The 14,056-nt window shown below is 39.6% G+C and overlaps 1 protein-coding gene across 1 annotated transcript in view; it reads right to left on the bottom strand.

Annotated features, from left to right (window-relative positions):
- SCTR (secretin receptor) overlaps window positions 1-14,056 on the bottom strand; it is a 79,552-nt gene that overhangs the window by 52,054 nt on the left and 13,442 nt on the right. Inside the window, exon 2 of the mRNA XM_011941629.1 lies at window positions 764-884. Within this exon, the coding sequence (XP_011797019.1) occupies window positions 764-884 (121 nt within the window). The remainder of the gene's footprint in view (window positions 1-763; window positions 885-14,056) is intronic.

Below are 14,056 nucleotides of genomic sequence, written 5' to 3' on the forward strand. Positions count from 1 at the left end.
AGAGTTTTGCTCTTGTTGCCCAGGCTAGAGTGCAATGGCGCCATCTCGACTCACTGCAACCTCTGCATCCCGGGTTCAAGCAATTCTCCTGCCTCAACCTCCCTAGTAGCTGGAATTACAGGCATGCGCCACCAAGCCTGGCTAATTTTGTATTTTTAGTAGAGGTGGGGTTTCACCATATTGGTCAAGTTGGTCTCGAACTCCTGACCTCAGGTGATCCACTCACCTCGGCCTCCCAAAATGCTGGGATTACAGGCGTGAGCCACCACGCCTGGCCACCTCCATTCTATAAATCAGAAAATGGAGACTCCAAGGGCTAAATAATTTGCCTGTGTTCACACAGCCAGTGAGTGTCACCCAGTAGGCAGCCCACACTATTGTGGACCCAGGCTGCCTTTCTACTACCTCACTCATGGAGCTGGCAGGGAGGTGGGAGAATGAATGAGAAGAAAACCGCCTTGCAGAGAAATTCCCACCAAGCTCTTAAGTTGGCCAAGTCAGCACGCAGAAGCTGATGGTAGGAAAACACTGGCTATATTCACTTGCCCAGGAAAAGAAGAGTAGTAAGGATCTGGCTTTGCGGTCCATGTGATCTGCTCACCAGAACCACTCCAGCCCTGGCCCCCTCAGCTGATTGTCTGAGTAAATAAAGCTGGACCAGCCTCCCACATCCAATCCTGGCCCAGGACAAGCTCCTCCTGCCCAGCAGGACTGGACATGCTCCACCCCCAAGAGAGGACATGGGCTGTGGCAAGTCTCATACCTGGCACTGGCTGCTCCGTGCCCAGGTCTCCTGTCTGCTCTCTGGAGAGTTCCTGCAGACACTGGTCTTGCTCTTCCCACAGCACTTGCAGCACATCACATAGTCGGGGAAGGGCTCCAGTCTGCAAGTCCAAAACCAGGGATGCTCATCATTGTCACTAACTCAATCCTGCCACACAAGGACTTTCCGTGGGGGAGAATAGGGCAAGACAATGGGGATTCAACGGGGATTCGAGTAAAGCAAAGCCCTTGCCTGCAAGGATCTCCTGGTCTGCAGGAAAGGTGGAGGCAGCCACTCCTGGGGAGAATTCAGAACACAGCTGGGAAAGCTGGGATGTGTCAATCACCTGTGGCTTGTCCACTGCAAATTTTGCTCTTAAGTTTATCAAGGCTCCTGAGCCCAACAAGCTGTTTGCTTTCTCAGCACCTTAACTCTTCGTCTGTGGGACTTACTTTATGCTACTCCAACTGTGTGAGTCTTTTCTTTTTTGAAAGCTTAGTGTTTTTTGTTTTCTTTGGTCTTGTTTTCTGTTTTTCTAGAGACAGGATCTTTCTCTGTCACTCAGGCTGGAGTGTCGTGGTATGATCATAGCTCACTGCAGTCTTGATCTCCTGAGCTCAAGCGATCCTCCCACCTCAGTGCCCCCAGTAGCTAGAACTACAGGCCAGGTATGTGCCACCATGCCTGGATATAGATTTACACACACACACACACAAATGCACACACACACACATATGTACACACACACATGCACACATAATAGAGAAAGGGGTCTCACTATGTTGCCCAGACTGGTATCAAACTCCTGGGATTATAGGCATGAGCCACTGTGTCCAGCCTGAAAACCTACTTTTGATTCAGACAAGTCCTTTGAAACGTACACTTAACCATCTTCTCGTCCCACAGAAGACAGCATACATCCCACCGAGAACAGCAACTGCAGGGAGGAGATGGACAGGAGGATGGAGGAGGGACTGGCACTCAGCTGTGACTTCCTCACTCTTTCCAGTGGCACACAGCTCACACACTACTGCTCTTGTCCTCTTCCTTGTGGGGTCTCACCTGGTTCTTGCTGAAGCCCATAGTCTCTGGACATTCCAACATAATGGAGCAGGGAGAGAAGTCCTTGGAGACAAAGCCACACTCCAAATTGGCCCAAGTAAACAAAAGCTCTGGGCCAGAGAAGGGTAGCTAAGGGGGCATTATGGTCAAAAGGCTCAGAGGCAAACAGAAGTCATTCACTACTCTTTCCAGAGTAGGCTTCCTGTCATGGCTCCATTATTTGGTGCCTGAGACTTGATAAGTATAATGAATGAATGTATGAATGAACAACTGAACAGATGAATACATTGCACTCCTACTTTCCTTACAAAGTACCGATGTGGCATTTTAATATTAGAGTCCTTTTACAGACATTAACTTAATCAGCTCTCAAAATAATGCAATAAAAAAAGAAATGGAAGGAAACTGAGACCCATGGTGTTTGGGGATATGACAGGGTCATCCACCCAGCCTTCCAAGAGGTTGAGGGCCAGGTCTTATACTCCCTTGTCAATCCTCCACTAGCGATTTGCAGATGGAAATTCCAACATAATGGAACAGGGAGAGAGGTTCCTGGAGACAAAGCCACACTCCAAATTGGCCCAAGTAAACAAAAGCTCTGGACCAGAGAAGGACAGCTAAGGTAGCACTATGGTCAAATGGCTCAGAGGCAAACCAAAGTAATCCTCTGTTTAGTTCCTATTCTGGATCTTTTATGTTACCACCCTTCACTAGTGCTGTCAGAAAGGATCTACCAGCTGTCAGCAACTGCTCCTTTCCCCAACTCCCTGACACCAACTGACTGGGGTTTATGTTCCCCATGAAAAACACACATTACCTCCTCTGGCCCAGAGCTTGTGATCAGTCATGGCCGGCTGCTGCAGAAACACCTGGGCCCAGCCAGCTCTAGGATCATAGAACGTTCATTCTTTCCCCACCTCTCAGCCCTAAGTTTCCATTTTATTCTCAACACAATACAGCAAATGTGTTAATCACGTTGTTTGTCATTTAGACTCTTGATCGAAACAAGTAGTTTCCCTAAGAATATAGCAATTGTCAAGAGGGCTGGCATTGGCACACAACTCACGCACTCCTGCTCTTGTCCTCTTCCTTGCGGAGTCTCACCTGGTGCTTGCTGAAGCCTACAGTCCCTGACACTCTCTGGCTTCTCAGTGGAGGAAGTGGAAGAGCTTGAATGGAAAAATCCACCTAGAGATGGCCAGGCACTGCCTGTTAGTTCACTGGTCGGCACACATTCTGTTCAGAGCCACTTAGAAATTAACATGACTCTCAACAGGAGAGAAAGTGCTGGAGGTGGTGAGACCAGGTATAATCTTTTAAGGAATCGTATAAAAGAAGCAGTGACCCAGAAGACAGAACAATAGAAATTACACAACCTGAACAACAGAGATAAAATAAACTGAAAATAAAAATTAAGAAACTTTGAGGAACCTGGTGGGGACTATAACAAAATATCTAGCATTCATTTCTTAGGAGTTTCAAAAGGAGAGGAGAAAGAGGGTAGAGTTGAAAAAAGTACTCCAAAAAATAATGGCTGAAAACTTCCCAAATTTGGCAAGAGACATTCACTTGTAGACTGAAGAACACAAACCAGGCTTGAAGAAGATAAAACCTTAAAAGTCCACACCAAGGCACATTATTTTTGAAAACTAAAGAAAAAATCTAGAAAGCAGCCAGAGAAAAACTACACTTTATCTAGAGCGGGAAAACAGTTAAGATGACAACTGATTTTCCATCAGAAGTTAGAGGAAGATGGCACAATATTTTTAAATAGTTTTAAAGTGCTGAAAGAAAAGTATTGTCAACCATGAATCCTATACCCAGTAAAAATACCCTCCAGGAATGAAGGGGAAATCAAGACATTCTCAAATAAGAAAAAGTAAAAGAATTTGTTGCCAGTAGACTCACCCTAAAAGCATGGCTGAAAGAACTTCTCTAAATATGAAGAAAAAGTTAAAGAAGGAAAACTGGAACATGAGCAAGGAAGAAGAACACAGTAAGCAAAAATGTGGGTAAATGTGATAGGTTTTCCTTCTCTTCAGTTTTCTAAATTATGTTAATTATTGAAGCAAAAATTACAACACTGTCTGATTTTGTTCTAAATGTATATATCAACTACATATTTAAGACAAGTATATTACAAATGTGGGATAATAAAGAGACAAAAATAGAGGTAAGATTCTATACTATCCTTGAACTGCGAGTATGAGAACACCAGTAGACTATTATAAGTTATGTATATATAATGGAATATCTATGAGCAACTTAAAAAACTGCTTAAAGAGATACACTCAAAAGCACTGTAGATGAATCAAAATAGAATTTTAAAAATTGTTCAACTAACCCACCCGAAGGCACAGAAAAGTAAACTAAGAAATAAAAAACTTAGAGAACAAATGTAAAACAAAAAATAAAAAGGCAGACTGAAGCCTTCACATATCAATAGTGACATTAAATGTAAATGGTCTAAACACACCAATTTAAAAAGAGAGAGATTGGCATATTGGATTTTAAAACATGATTATACACTGTCTATAAGAAACTCACTTTAAATATAATCTAGGTAGGTTGAAAGGATGGAACAATATATATTATGTAAATATTAATCAAAGAAAGCAGGAGTGACTATATTAATGTAAGACAGAGTGTAGAGCAAAAACAATAACCAGAAACAGAAAGACACATTACATAATGATAAAAAAGGCAAGCTATCAAAAATACATAGCAATCCTAAATGTGTATGCACCAAACAATTATGCTGTAAAATATGTGAAACAAAAACTGATAGAACTGAAAGGAGAAATAGGCAAATCTACAATTTTAGTTGAATTCTACACACCCTTCTCTTAACAATGGATAGAATAACTAAACAGAAAATCAGCAAAGATGTAGGAAAACACCATTATCAAGACAATCTAATTAACATTTATAGAACATTTCACCCAACAACAGCAGAATACACATTTGAATCAAGTATTCGTGGAACATACATCAAGGAAATCATATTGTGGGCCATAAAACAAAACACAACAAATTTAAAAGAACTGAAATCATATACAATGTGTTCTCTGGCCACAACAAAAACAAATTAAAAAATAAATAACAGAAAGAAAAATGGAAGCTCTCCAAACACTTGGAAATGAAGCAACACACTTCTAAACAATCCATGAGTTTAATATTGAAAATCAATCAATGTAATTCATCATATTAACAGATGAAGAAAAATCACATGATCATATCAATAGAGGCAGAAAAATTATTTGAAAAAATTCAATGCCCATTAATGATAAAAAGTCTCAGAAAAATAGGAACAGAGGGGAACTTCTCCAACTTGATAAAGAGCATCTACAAAAAACCTACATCTAAAATCATACTTAATGTTGACATTTCTTGCCTTAAGGATGGCAAGATGTCTACTCTCACAATTCTTATTCAACACAATATTGGAAGTCCTAGCCAATGCAATAAGACAAGAAAAAGAAATACAGGCATACAGATAAGAAGGAGGAACATACATATACATACGAGACACTCAGACAACTCAATAGCAAAAATAAATATATAATTCAATTTTAAAATGGACAAAAGGACTAAATAGACATTTCTCAAAAGAAGACATACAAATGGCAGCAGGTATATGAAAAAATGCTCAACATCACTAATCATCAGAAAAATGAAAATCAAAACCATAATGAGATATTATTTCACCCCAGTTAGGAGGGCTACTATTGAAAAGACAAAAAATGATAAATGCTGGCAAGGATGAGAAGAAGGGAATGCTTGTATACTGCTGATGGGATGTATTGTAGTATAGCTATTATGGAAAACAGTATGGAAGTTACTCAAAAAACTAAAAATAGGACTATCATATGATCCAGGAATTCCACTTCTGGATATATATCCAAAAGAAAGGAAATCAGTATGTCAAAGAGATATATGCAGTCCCATGTTTATTGCAGCACTACTCACAATAGTCAAGATATGGAATCAACCTAAGTACCCATCAGCAGATGAGTAGATAAAGAAAATGTGGTATATATACACAGTGGAATATTATTCAGCCATAAAATCAATGAAATCCTGTCATTTGCGGCAACACAGTTGGAAATGGAGGTCAGTATGCTAAGTGAAATATCCAAGCACAAAGAGACAAAAAAAAAAAAACCACACATATTCTCATTCATACATGGGAGCTAAAAAGGTGGATCCCAGGAAGATAGAGACTAGATGGGTGGTTACCAGAGGCTAGGAAGGGTACGGGAGAGAAGGGGTTGAGAGGTTGAATAATGGGTACAAATATAGTTTTGATAGGAGAAATATGATTCAGTGTTTGATAAATCATTAGGGTGACTATAGCTTAAAATAATCTCTTGTATGTTTCAAAATAGCTAGAAGACAATAATTTCAATGTTTCTAGCATAAAGAACAGACAAATATTTAAGGTGATGGCTATGACAATTACATTGATTTGATCTTTACAAATTATATGAATGTGTATGATTATCACATGAACCCCCAAAATATGTATATTATATGTGCCAATTTAAAAAAATTTAAATTTATCATAAAAGGTTGAAAAAGAAAAGAAATAAGCCAGGCCACAAAAAGACAAATATTGCATGTTCTCACTAGCATGTAGGAGCCTAAAAAGTGGATCTCATGGAGGTAGAAAATAGAATGGTGTTTATCACCTGCTGGGAAGGGTCGCAGGGAGGAAAGGATGAAGAGATGTTGGTTAATGGGTACAAAAATACAGTTAGGTAAAAGGAATAAGTTCTAGCCTTTGACAGTATAGTAGGGAGATGATAGTTAGCAACAATTTATTACACATTTCAAAATAGCTAGAAGAATTGTAATTTTCCAACACAAAGATAAATGTTTGAGGAGATGGATATCCCAATTACCCTGACTTGATCATAACATATTGTATACATGCATCAAAATATCACAATTACCTCCAAAATAGGTAAAACTGTGATACACCAATCAAAAATACAAAGAAGAAGAAGAAAAACCTATTTGCAGATAACATGACTGTCTACATAGAAAACCCCAAGGAATCTGCCAAAAAATTCCTAGAACTAGTAAGTATGTTCAGCAAGGTCTCAGGATGGACACTAAACACAGACAAATGAATTGTATTTCTGTATACTTGCAGCAAGCACATGCACAGCAAATTAAAAAAAAAAAAAACCAGTGGCCAGGCCTAGTGGCTCATGCCTATAATCACAGCACTTTGGGAGGCTGAGGTAGGTGGATTTCTTGAGTCCAGGAGTTCAAGACCAGCCTGGGCAAGATGTCAAAACCTCATTTCTACAAAAATACATGAATTAGTTGGGTGTGGCGGCATGAGCCTGTAGTTTGAGATACTTGGGAGGCTGAGATAGGAGGCTTAAACCCATGAGGTTGAGGCTGCAGTGAGCAGAGATTGCACCACTGCTCTCCAGACTCAGTGACAGAGTGAGACCCTGTCTCAAAAAAATAAAAATAAAAATAAAATACAGTGTCACTCAGAATCAATTAAAGAAAGAGGTGCTTAGGCATAAATCCAGCAAAACATGTACAGAATTTATATGATGAGAACGACATAATGCTGGTAAAAGAAATCAAAGGTCTAAATAAATGAAGAAACATACCATGTTCATGGATTAGAAGACTTAACGTAGTAAAGATATCAGTTCCTTCCAAACCATGTTTAGCACAATTCCTATCAAAATCTCAGCAAGTGTTTTGGAGATATAAAGAAGATTATTCTAAAATTCATGTAGAAAAGCAAAAGAATGAGAATACCTAAAAGAGGTGCTTTTTTTTTTTAAAGAAATGAAACAATTTATTTATAAGTGCTAAAACCAGGAATCAACTAGGACTTCCTTCAATAGGTCAATGGATAAACAGATCATAATACAGACATATAACTGATGATTATCCAGTGATAAAAAAAGGACTGAGCTGCTGGGTACTGTGGCTCACACTTGTAATCCCAGTGCTTTGAGAGGCTGAGGCCAGAGGGTTGCTTGAGTCCAGGAGTTCAAGACCAGCCTGGCAACACAGTAAGATTCCATCACTTAAAAAAGTTGTTTTAAACATTAGCCTGGCATGGTGGCATGCATAGGATTGCTTGAGCCTGGGAAGTGGTGGCTGCAGTGAGCCATGATAGCACTACTGCACTCCAGTCTGGGGGACAGAGTGATAAATACATAAATAAATAAATTACATACTATACAATCTCAACTGTATGGAAAAGGCAAAAACTTTGGTGACAGTAAAAAAAAAAAAAAATCAGTGGTTGCCAGGGGACAATAGGAAGGGAGAGTGGGCTAAGTCAGGAAGGAAGAATAGGTGGAACGTGGGACTTTTAGGACAGTGAATCAATTCTGCATGATACTGTAATCATGGATACATGTCATTATACATTTGTCAAAACTCACAGAATATACAACACAAAGTTTATTGTAAACTATGAACTTTAGTTAGTAAAATTGTATCAACATAAGCTCAGCAATTGTAATAAACAAACCACATTGATGCAAGACGTTAGTAATAGGGAAAGCTGGAGAGGAGGGATTGAAAGGGTGTATGGGAACTCTTTGTATTTTCCACTCAATTTTCCTGTATACCTAATTGTCTTCAACAAAATTAATTCTGTTAATTTTAAGAAAAGTGGAAAGAATCGGTTTACCTGATTTTCAGATGTATTATATAGGTACAATAATCAAAACAGCATATCAATGGAAGAATAGAAAAGTAGATCAACAGAAACAGTAGAAAACCTAGGAATAGACCTACATAAACATGCGCAACCAATTACTGACAAAGGTACAAAGGGATTCAATGAAAGGATCGTCTTTTCAACAAATGATGTTGAAGCAACCAAACATCTGTAGACAACAAAATGAACCTTGAGCTAAGTCTCACACTTAACCCAAAAAGTAACTCAAAATGGATCACGGGCTTAAATTCAAACTATAACACTTTTATTTAAAAGCATAGGAGTTTGGGTGCAGTGGTACATGCCTGTAATCTCAGCACTTTGGGAGGCTGAGGCAGGTGGATCATGTGGGATCAGGAATTCGAGATCAGCCTGGCCAACATGGTGAAACCCCGTCTCTACTAAAAATACAAAAATTAGCTGGGCGTGGTGGCACATGCCTATAATCCCAGCTACTAGGGAGGCTGAGGCAGTAGAATCACTTGAACCCGGGAGATGGAGGTTGCCGTGAGCCAAGATTGTGCCACAACACTCCAGGCTGGGCGACAGAGTGAGACTCTGTCTCAAAAAATAAAACCTAAAAATAAATAAATAAGTAAATAAAAGCATAGGAGAAAATCTTCAAATCTAAAGCTATACAGAGTGCTTACACTTGGCACCAAAAGCAGGATCCATATAAGGAAAAATTGACAAATTAGACACAATAAAAATTAAAACCTTTGCTCCATGAAAAACCATGTTAAGAAGATGAAAAGACAAGCTACAGAATCGGAGAAAATATTTACAAACTACATATTCAAGAAAGGAATAATATCTAGAATATACAAAGAATGCTCGAAACTCAACAGTAAACAAGCAAAAAATCTAATTAGAACATAAGTAAAAGACACGAAGAGATAATTTACAGAAGATATACAGATGGCAAACAAGCACATGAACATGTATTCAACGTTGTTAGCTATTAGGTAAATCAAAATTAAAACCTTTATATGGTATCACTCCATATCTATCAGAATGGCTAAAATACTAAAGTATCAACACCCAATGCTGGCAAGGTCATAGGGAAATTGGATCACTCAGACATTGCTGGTGGGAATGTAAAATGGTACGCTCACTGTAGAAAACAAGTTGGCAGTGTCTTGAAAACCAACCAGGCAACTAAACATTCAACTATGACAGTCCTGGGCATTTATCCTAAAGGAATGAAAACCTATGTTCACAGAAAAACCTGTCCATAAATATTTATAGCAGCTTTCTTCATAATGGCCCCCAAACTTAAACAATCCAGATGTTTTCCAATGGGTAAGAAGTTAAGTAAACTGTAGTACATTCATACTGTGGAACTCTACTCAGCAGCAAAAAAGAGCAAACTTATTATTGATTTATGCACCAACCTAGATGAATTGCCAGAGAAATATGCTGAATGAAAAGAAGCTAACGTGAAGAAATTACATACTACATGATTCCATTTTTCCATTTATGTAGCATTCCTTATTTTATTTTATAACTTTTTTTTCTTTTTTCTTTTTTTAGAGACAGAGTTTCTCTTAGTCACCCAGGCGCTGGAATGCAGTGGTGCAATCATAGTTCACCACAGCCTTGAATCCCTGGGCTCAAGAATCCTCCTGCCTTAGCTTCCTGCACAGGTAGGGCTACACATGTGCCGCCACAGCCAGGCTAATTTTTTAAACATATTTTTTGTAGAAATAAGGTCTCTGATGCTAGGGCTGATCTTGAACTCCTGGTCTCAAGCAATCCTCTTGCCTCAGCCTCTCAAAGTCTTGGGATTACAGACATGAGCCACCATGTCTGGCCTATATAATGCTCTTGAAATGACAAAATTATATAAATGGAGAAGAGATTTGTGTTGTCAGGAGTTAAGGAAGGGGTGGGTATGGGAGGGAAGTGGAACTAACTATAGCAGGGCACCATGGAGGGCCCTTGTGGTGCCAGAAAAATTCTGTATCTTGACAGTAGCAATGTCAATATCATGGTTTTAATCTTATACTATATATATGTGTGTGTATAAAACTGTATATATATATATATATATATATATATATATATATAGTTTTGCAAGATGTTACCATTGGGAGAAACTGGGCAAAAGTTACAAGAGATCTCTCTGTATTATTTCTTACAACTACATGTTAATTTACAACTATTTCAAAATAAAAAGTTGAATTACGGAAAAAAAGACAACTTAATTACCTGAGTATAAGAGAACATCTAGCTGGGTAAATTATGGTGAGTCCATTTAACAGGGTATGTTCAGACATTACACGTGATTATTTAAAGAAAGTATTTAGCAGTACAGACCATTAACAGTAATACTATGATGTTAAACAGAAAAATCAAGACACAAAATTACATGTACAGTATGATTGTAATTGTGTTAAATGTACCAATGTTTCAGAGAAAAATCGGGAAGAAAATGCATGAAAATATTATGAGAATTATTTTTTAAACGTTTTAAAATAATGTTTAAATATGCAGAGGAAGGTAGACAACCAATGTGTGCACAGCCCTGCTCTCACTACGTGAGCATGTCAACAGAGCTGCCGTTTGTCAGGGGAACAGGAGAAAGTGTCCTGTGGCTGTCACTAGTAAGGCAGGCTGGGGGTTCAGCAGCGGTTACTTTATTAGTTTAAAGAAAGAAATTATTTCTTTAAATCAAGGTTTCTGAACTGAGAGCCAAATTTGCTATGGGTGCCATGCATGAAACGCAAGTTCGCATTCCACCTCCTCGTTCTCGTTCTTTTTTTTTTTATTTTTGAGACGGAGTCTCGCTCCGTCGCCCAGGCTGGAGCGCAGTGGTGAGATCTTGGCTCACTGCAACCTTCGCCTCCAGGGTTCAAGTGACTCTCCTGCCTCAGCCTCCCGAGTAGCTGGGACTACAGGCACGTACCACAACACTTTGCTAATTTTTGTATTTTTAGTAGAGACAGGGTTGCACCATGTTGGCTAGGATGATCTCAATCTCTTGACCTCGTGATCTTTGGCCTCCCAAAGTGCTGGCTCGTTCTCATTGTTACCACCAGTGATAACTTCTTTTGGCAGAGACTGCTTCCCCAATAAACATTCTTCCCTTTCTCTAGTATAATCAAAACTTAACTGGGCAATTGTTTACCCACCACAGTTACCAATTTCCTTGCAACTAAGGTGTGCCCATGAGATTACATTCTAACAATGGATTGGAGTGAAAAACACATGTGCAAATTCTGTCTCATGCCCCTGAAGGAAAGGGACGTGCCTCCCTCTTCCATATGTGGATATCACGGTGAACCATATTCAACCATGGGGATGAGAGCAACAGCCCTAAGGCTGATTATTCTGCTGGACTCAGAGGACTAAATCCATCCTGGACTTTGCTTCTGAACCTCCGCATTCCATCACATTCTCTTTTTAACCTTTCTTTTCTTTTCTTTTCTTTCTCTTTCTTTCTTTCCTTCTTTCTTTCTTTCTCTTTCTTTCTCTTTCTTTCTTTCTTTCCTTTCTCTCCTTCCTTCCTTCCTTCCTTCCTTTCCCTTTCTTTCTTTCTCTTTCTCTTACTTTTTCTTTTCCTTTTCTTTTTTTTTTTGAGACAATCTCGCTCTGTTGCCCAGGCTGGAGTGCAGTGGTACAATCATAGCTCGCTGCAGCCTCAATCTCCCAAACTCCCAGGCTCAAACCATCCTCCCACCTCAGCCTCTTGAGTAGCTGGGACACCACCACACTCGGCTAGTTTTTGTATTTTTTTGGTAGAAACAAGGTTCTGCCATGTTGCTCAGGCTGGTTTCGAACTTCTGAGGCTCAAGTGACCCTCCTGCCTCAGCCTCCCAAAGTGCTGGGATTACAGGTGTGAGCCACCATGCCTGATCTAAGTTAATTTTTTTCATTGATAAATAAAAAGTGTATAGATTTATTATGCACATGTTGTTTTGGAATATGTATACATTGTAGAAAGGCTTTAATTGAGCTAATTAACATAGGCATTATTTCACTTTTGTGTGTGTGGTAAGGACACTTAAAAACTACTCTCTAAGCAATTTTCAAAAGCAATACATTGTTATTAACTTGAGTCATCATGTTGTACATCCATTGCATCCTCTTGATGTTAATATACAGGAAGTAACTCAGACTTAGGAAATGTACTTCCAGGGACAGGAAAGAAGTATGCTGTAGTTGGAAGTACTGGTCTCAACTCCCTATGGGGTTTATACATATGACTCCTATCATGGTGGGCAAGGTGTACTTCTTTGCTTGGCCTTGGCCATGTGACCATGGGCAATGGGACATTAGTGATTTGATGTGAGCAGAGGTTTGAAATACATTTGCACACTTGTCTTTGCTCACCTGCATTTTGGAACCTGGAGTAGCCTGCTCATCTTAGAATGAATGATAGGTGTAGCAGACAACCTAACCCAGGGGATGGAACCAAGCCAGGAGAGCCCAGCCCGGATTAATCACACCCTAGCTCAACTGTAAATGCCAAGAGGAAAATAAACACTTATTGCTGCAAGGCACCGAGATGTGTGCAATTGTTATGCAGCCTAGCTGACTGATACAGGATGGGAAATAAACTTTAGGGCAGCATCAATGTGTGTGGGTAGTGAATGAGGTTTCCCAAAAGTAGGTGGCAATTTCCACTGTGAGAGTTTAAAGAAAGGAGTACTCTGGCAAAGAGGACTCTCTTGAGAGCAACAGAGCAAGGCTAGAAATGGGATAACATATCTAGAATGGGAAGCTCTGTGCAAGAAAATTTCAACTTCCTTGGTGATTTTCCTTTGAACTATAGAAACAGTAATAATGGAGGATAGTTTAACTTTTTCTTCTCATCCAACATTTCTTTTTTTAAAACTGTGGTAAAATATACATAACATAAAATTTACCATTTTAACCATTTAATGTGTGCAACGCAGTGGTATTAGGTACCCTCACAATGTTGTGCAACCATCCACCGTATCCATTTGCATTACCCCAAACAGAAGCTCTGAACTCCTCATTTAGCAATAACTCCACATCCCCCCATTCCCCCAGCCCCTGGTAACCTCTATTCTACTTCTGACTCTAAGAATTTGCCTGTTCTAGGTACCTCATATAAATGAATCACACAATATTGGTTTTTTGGCACCTCGCTTGTTTCACTCAGCACATTTTCAGGGTTAATCTATGTTGCAACATGCATCATAATTTCCTTCTTTTTCTATTACGCTGTAAGTTCTAGGGTACATGTGCACAATATGCAGGTTTGTCACACAGGTATACATGTGCCATGTCGGTGTGCTGCACCCATCAACCCGTCATCTACATGACGTATTTCTCCTCGTGCTATCCCTCCCCCAGCCCCCCACAACCCGACAGGCCCCTGTGTGTTATGTTCCCCACCCTGTGTCCCTGTGTTCTCATTGTTCAACTCCCACTTATGAGGACAGAAAACCAGAATTTCCTTCTTTTTTTTGGAGACGGAGTCTCGCTCTGTTGCCCAGGCTGGAGTGCAGTGGCCGGATCTCGGCTCACTGCAAGCTCCGCCTCCCGGGTTC

The sequence above is a fragment of the Colobus angolensis genome, unplaced genomic scaffold, assembly GCF_000951035.1.
Source record: "Colobus angolensis palliatus isolate OR3802 unplaced genomic scaffold, Cang.pa_1.0 Scaffold20, whole genome shotgun sequence".
Classification (NCBI taxonomy): domain Eukaryota; kingdom Metazoa; phylum Chordata; class Mammalia; order Primates; family Cercopithecidae; genus Colobus; species Colobus angolensis.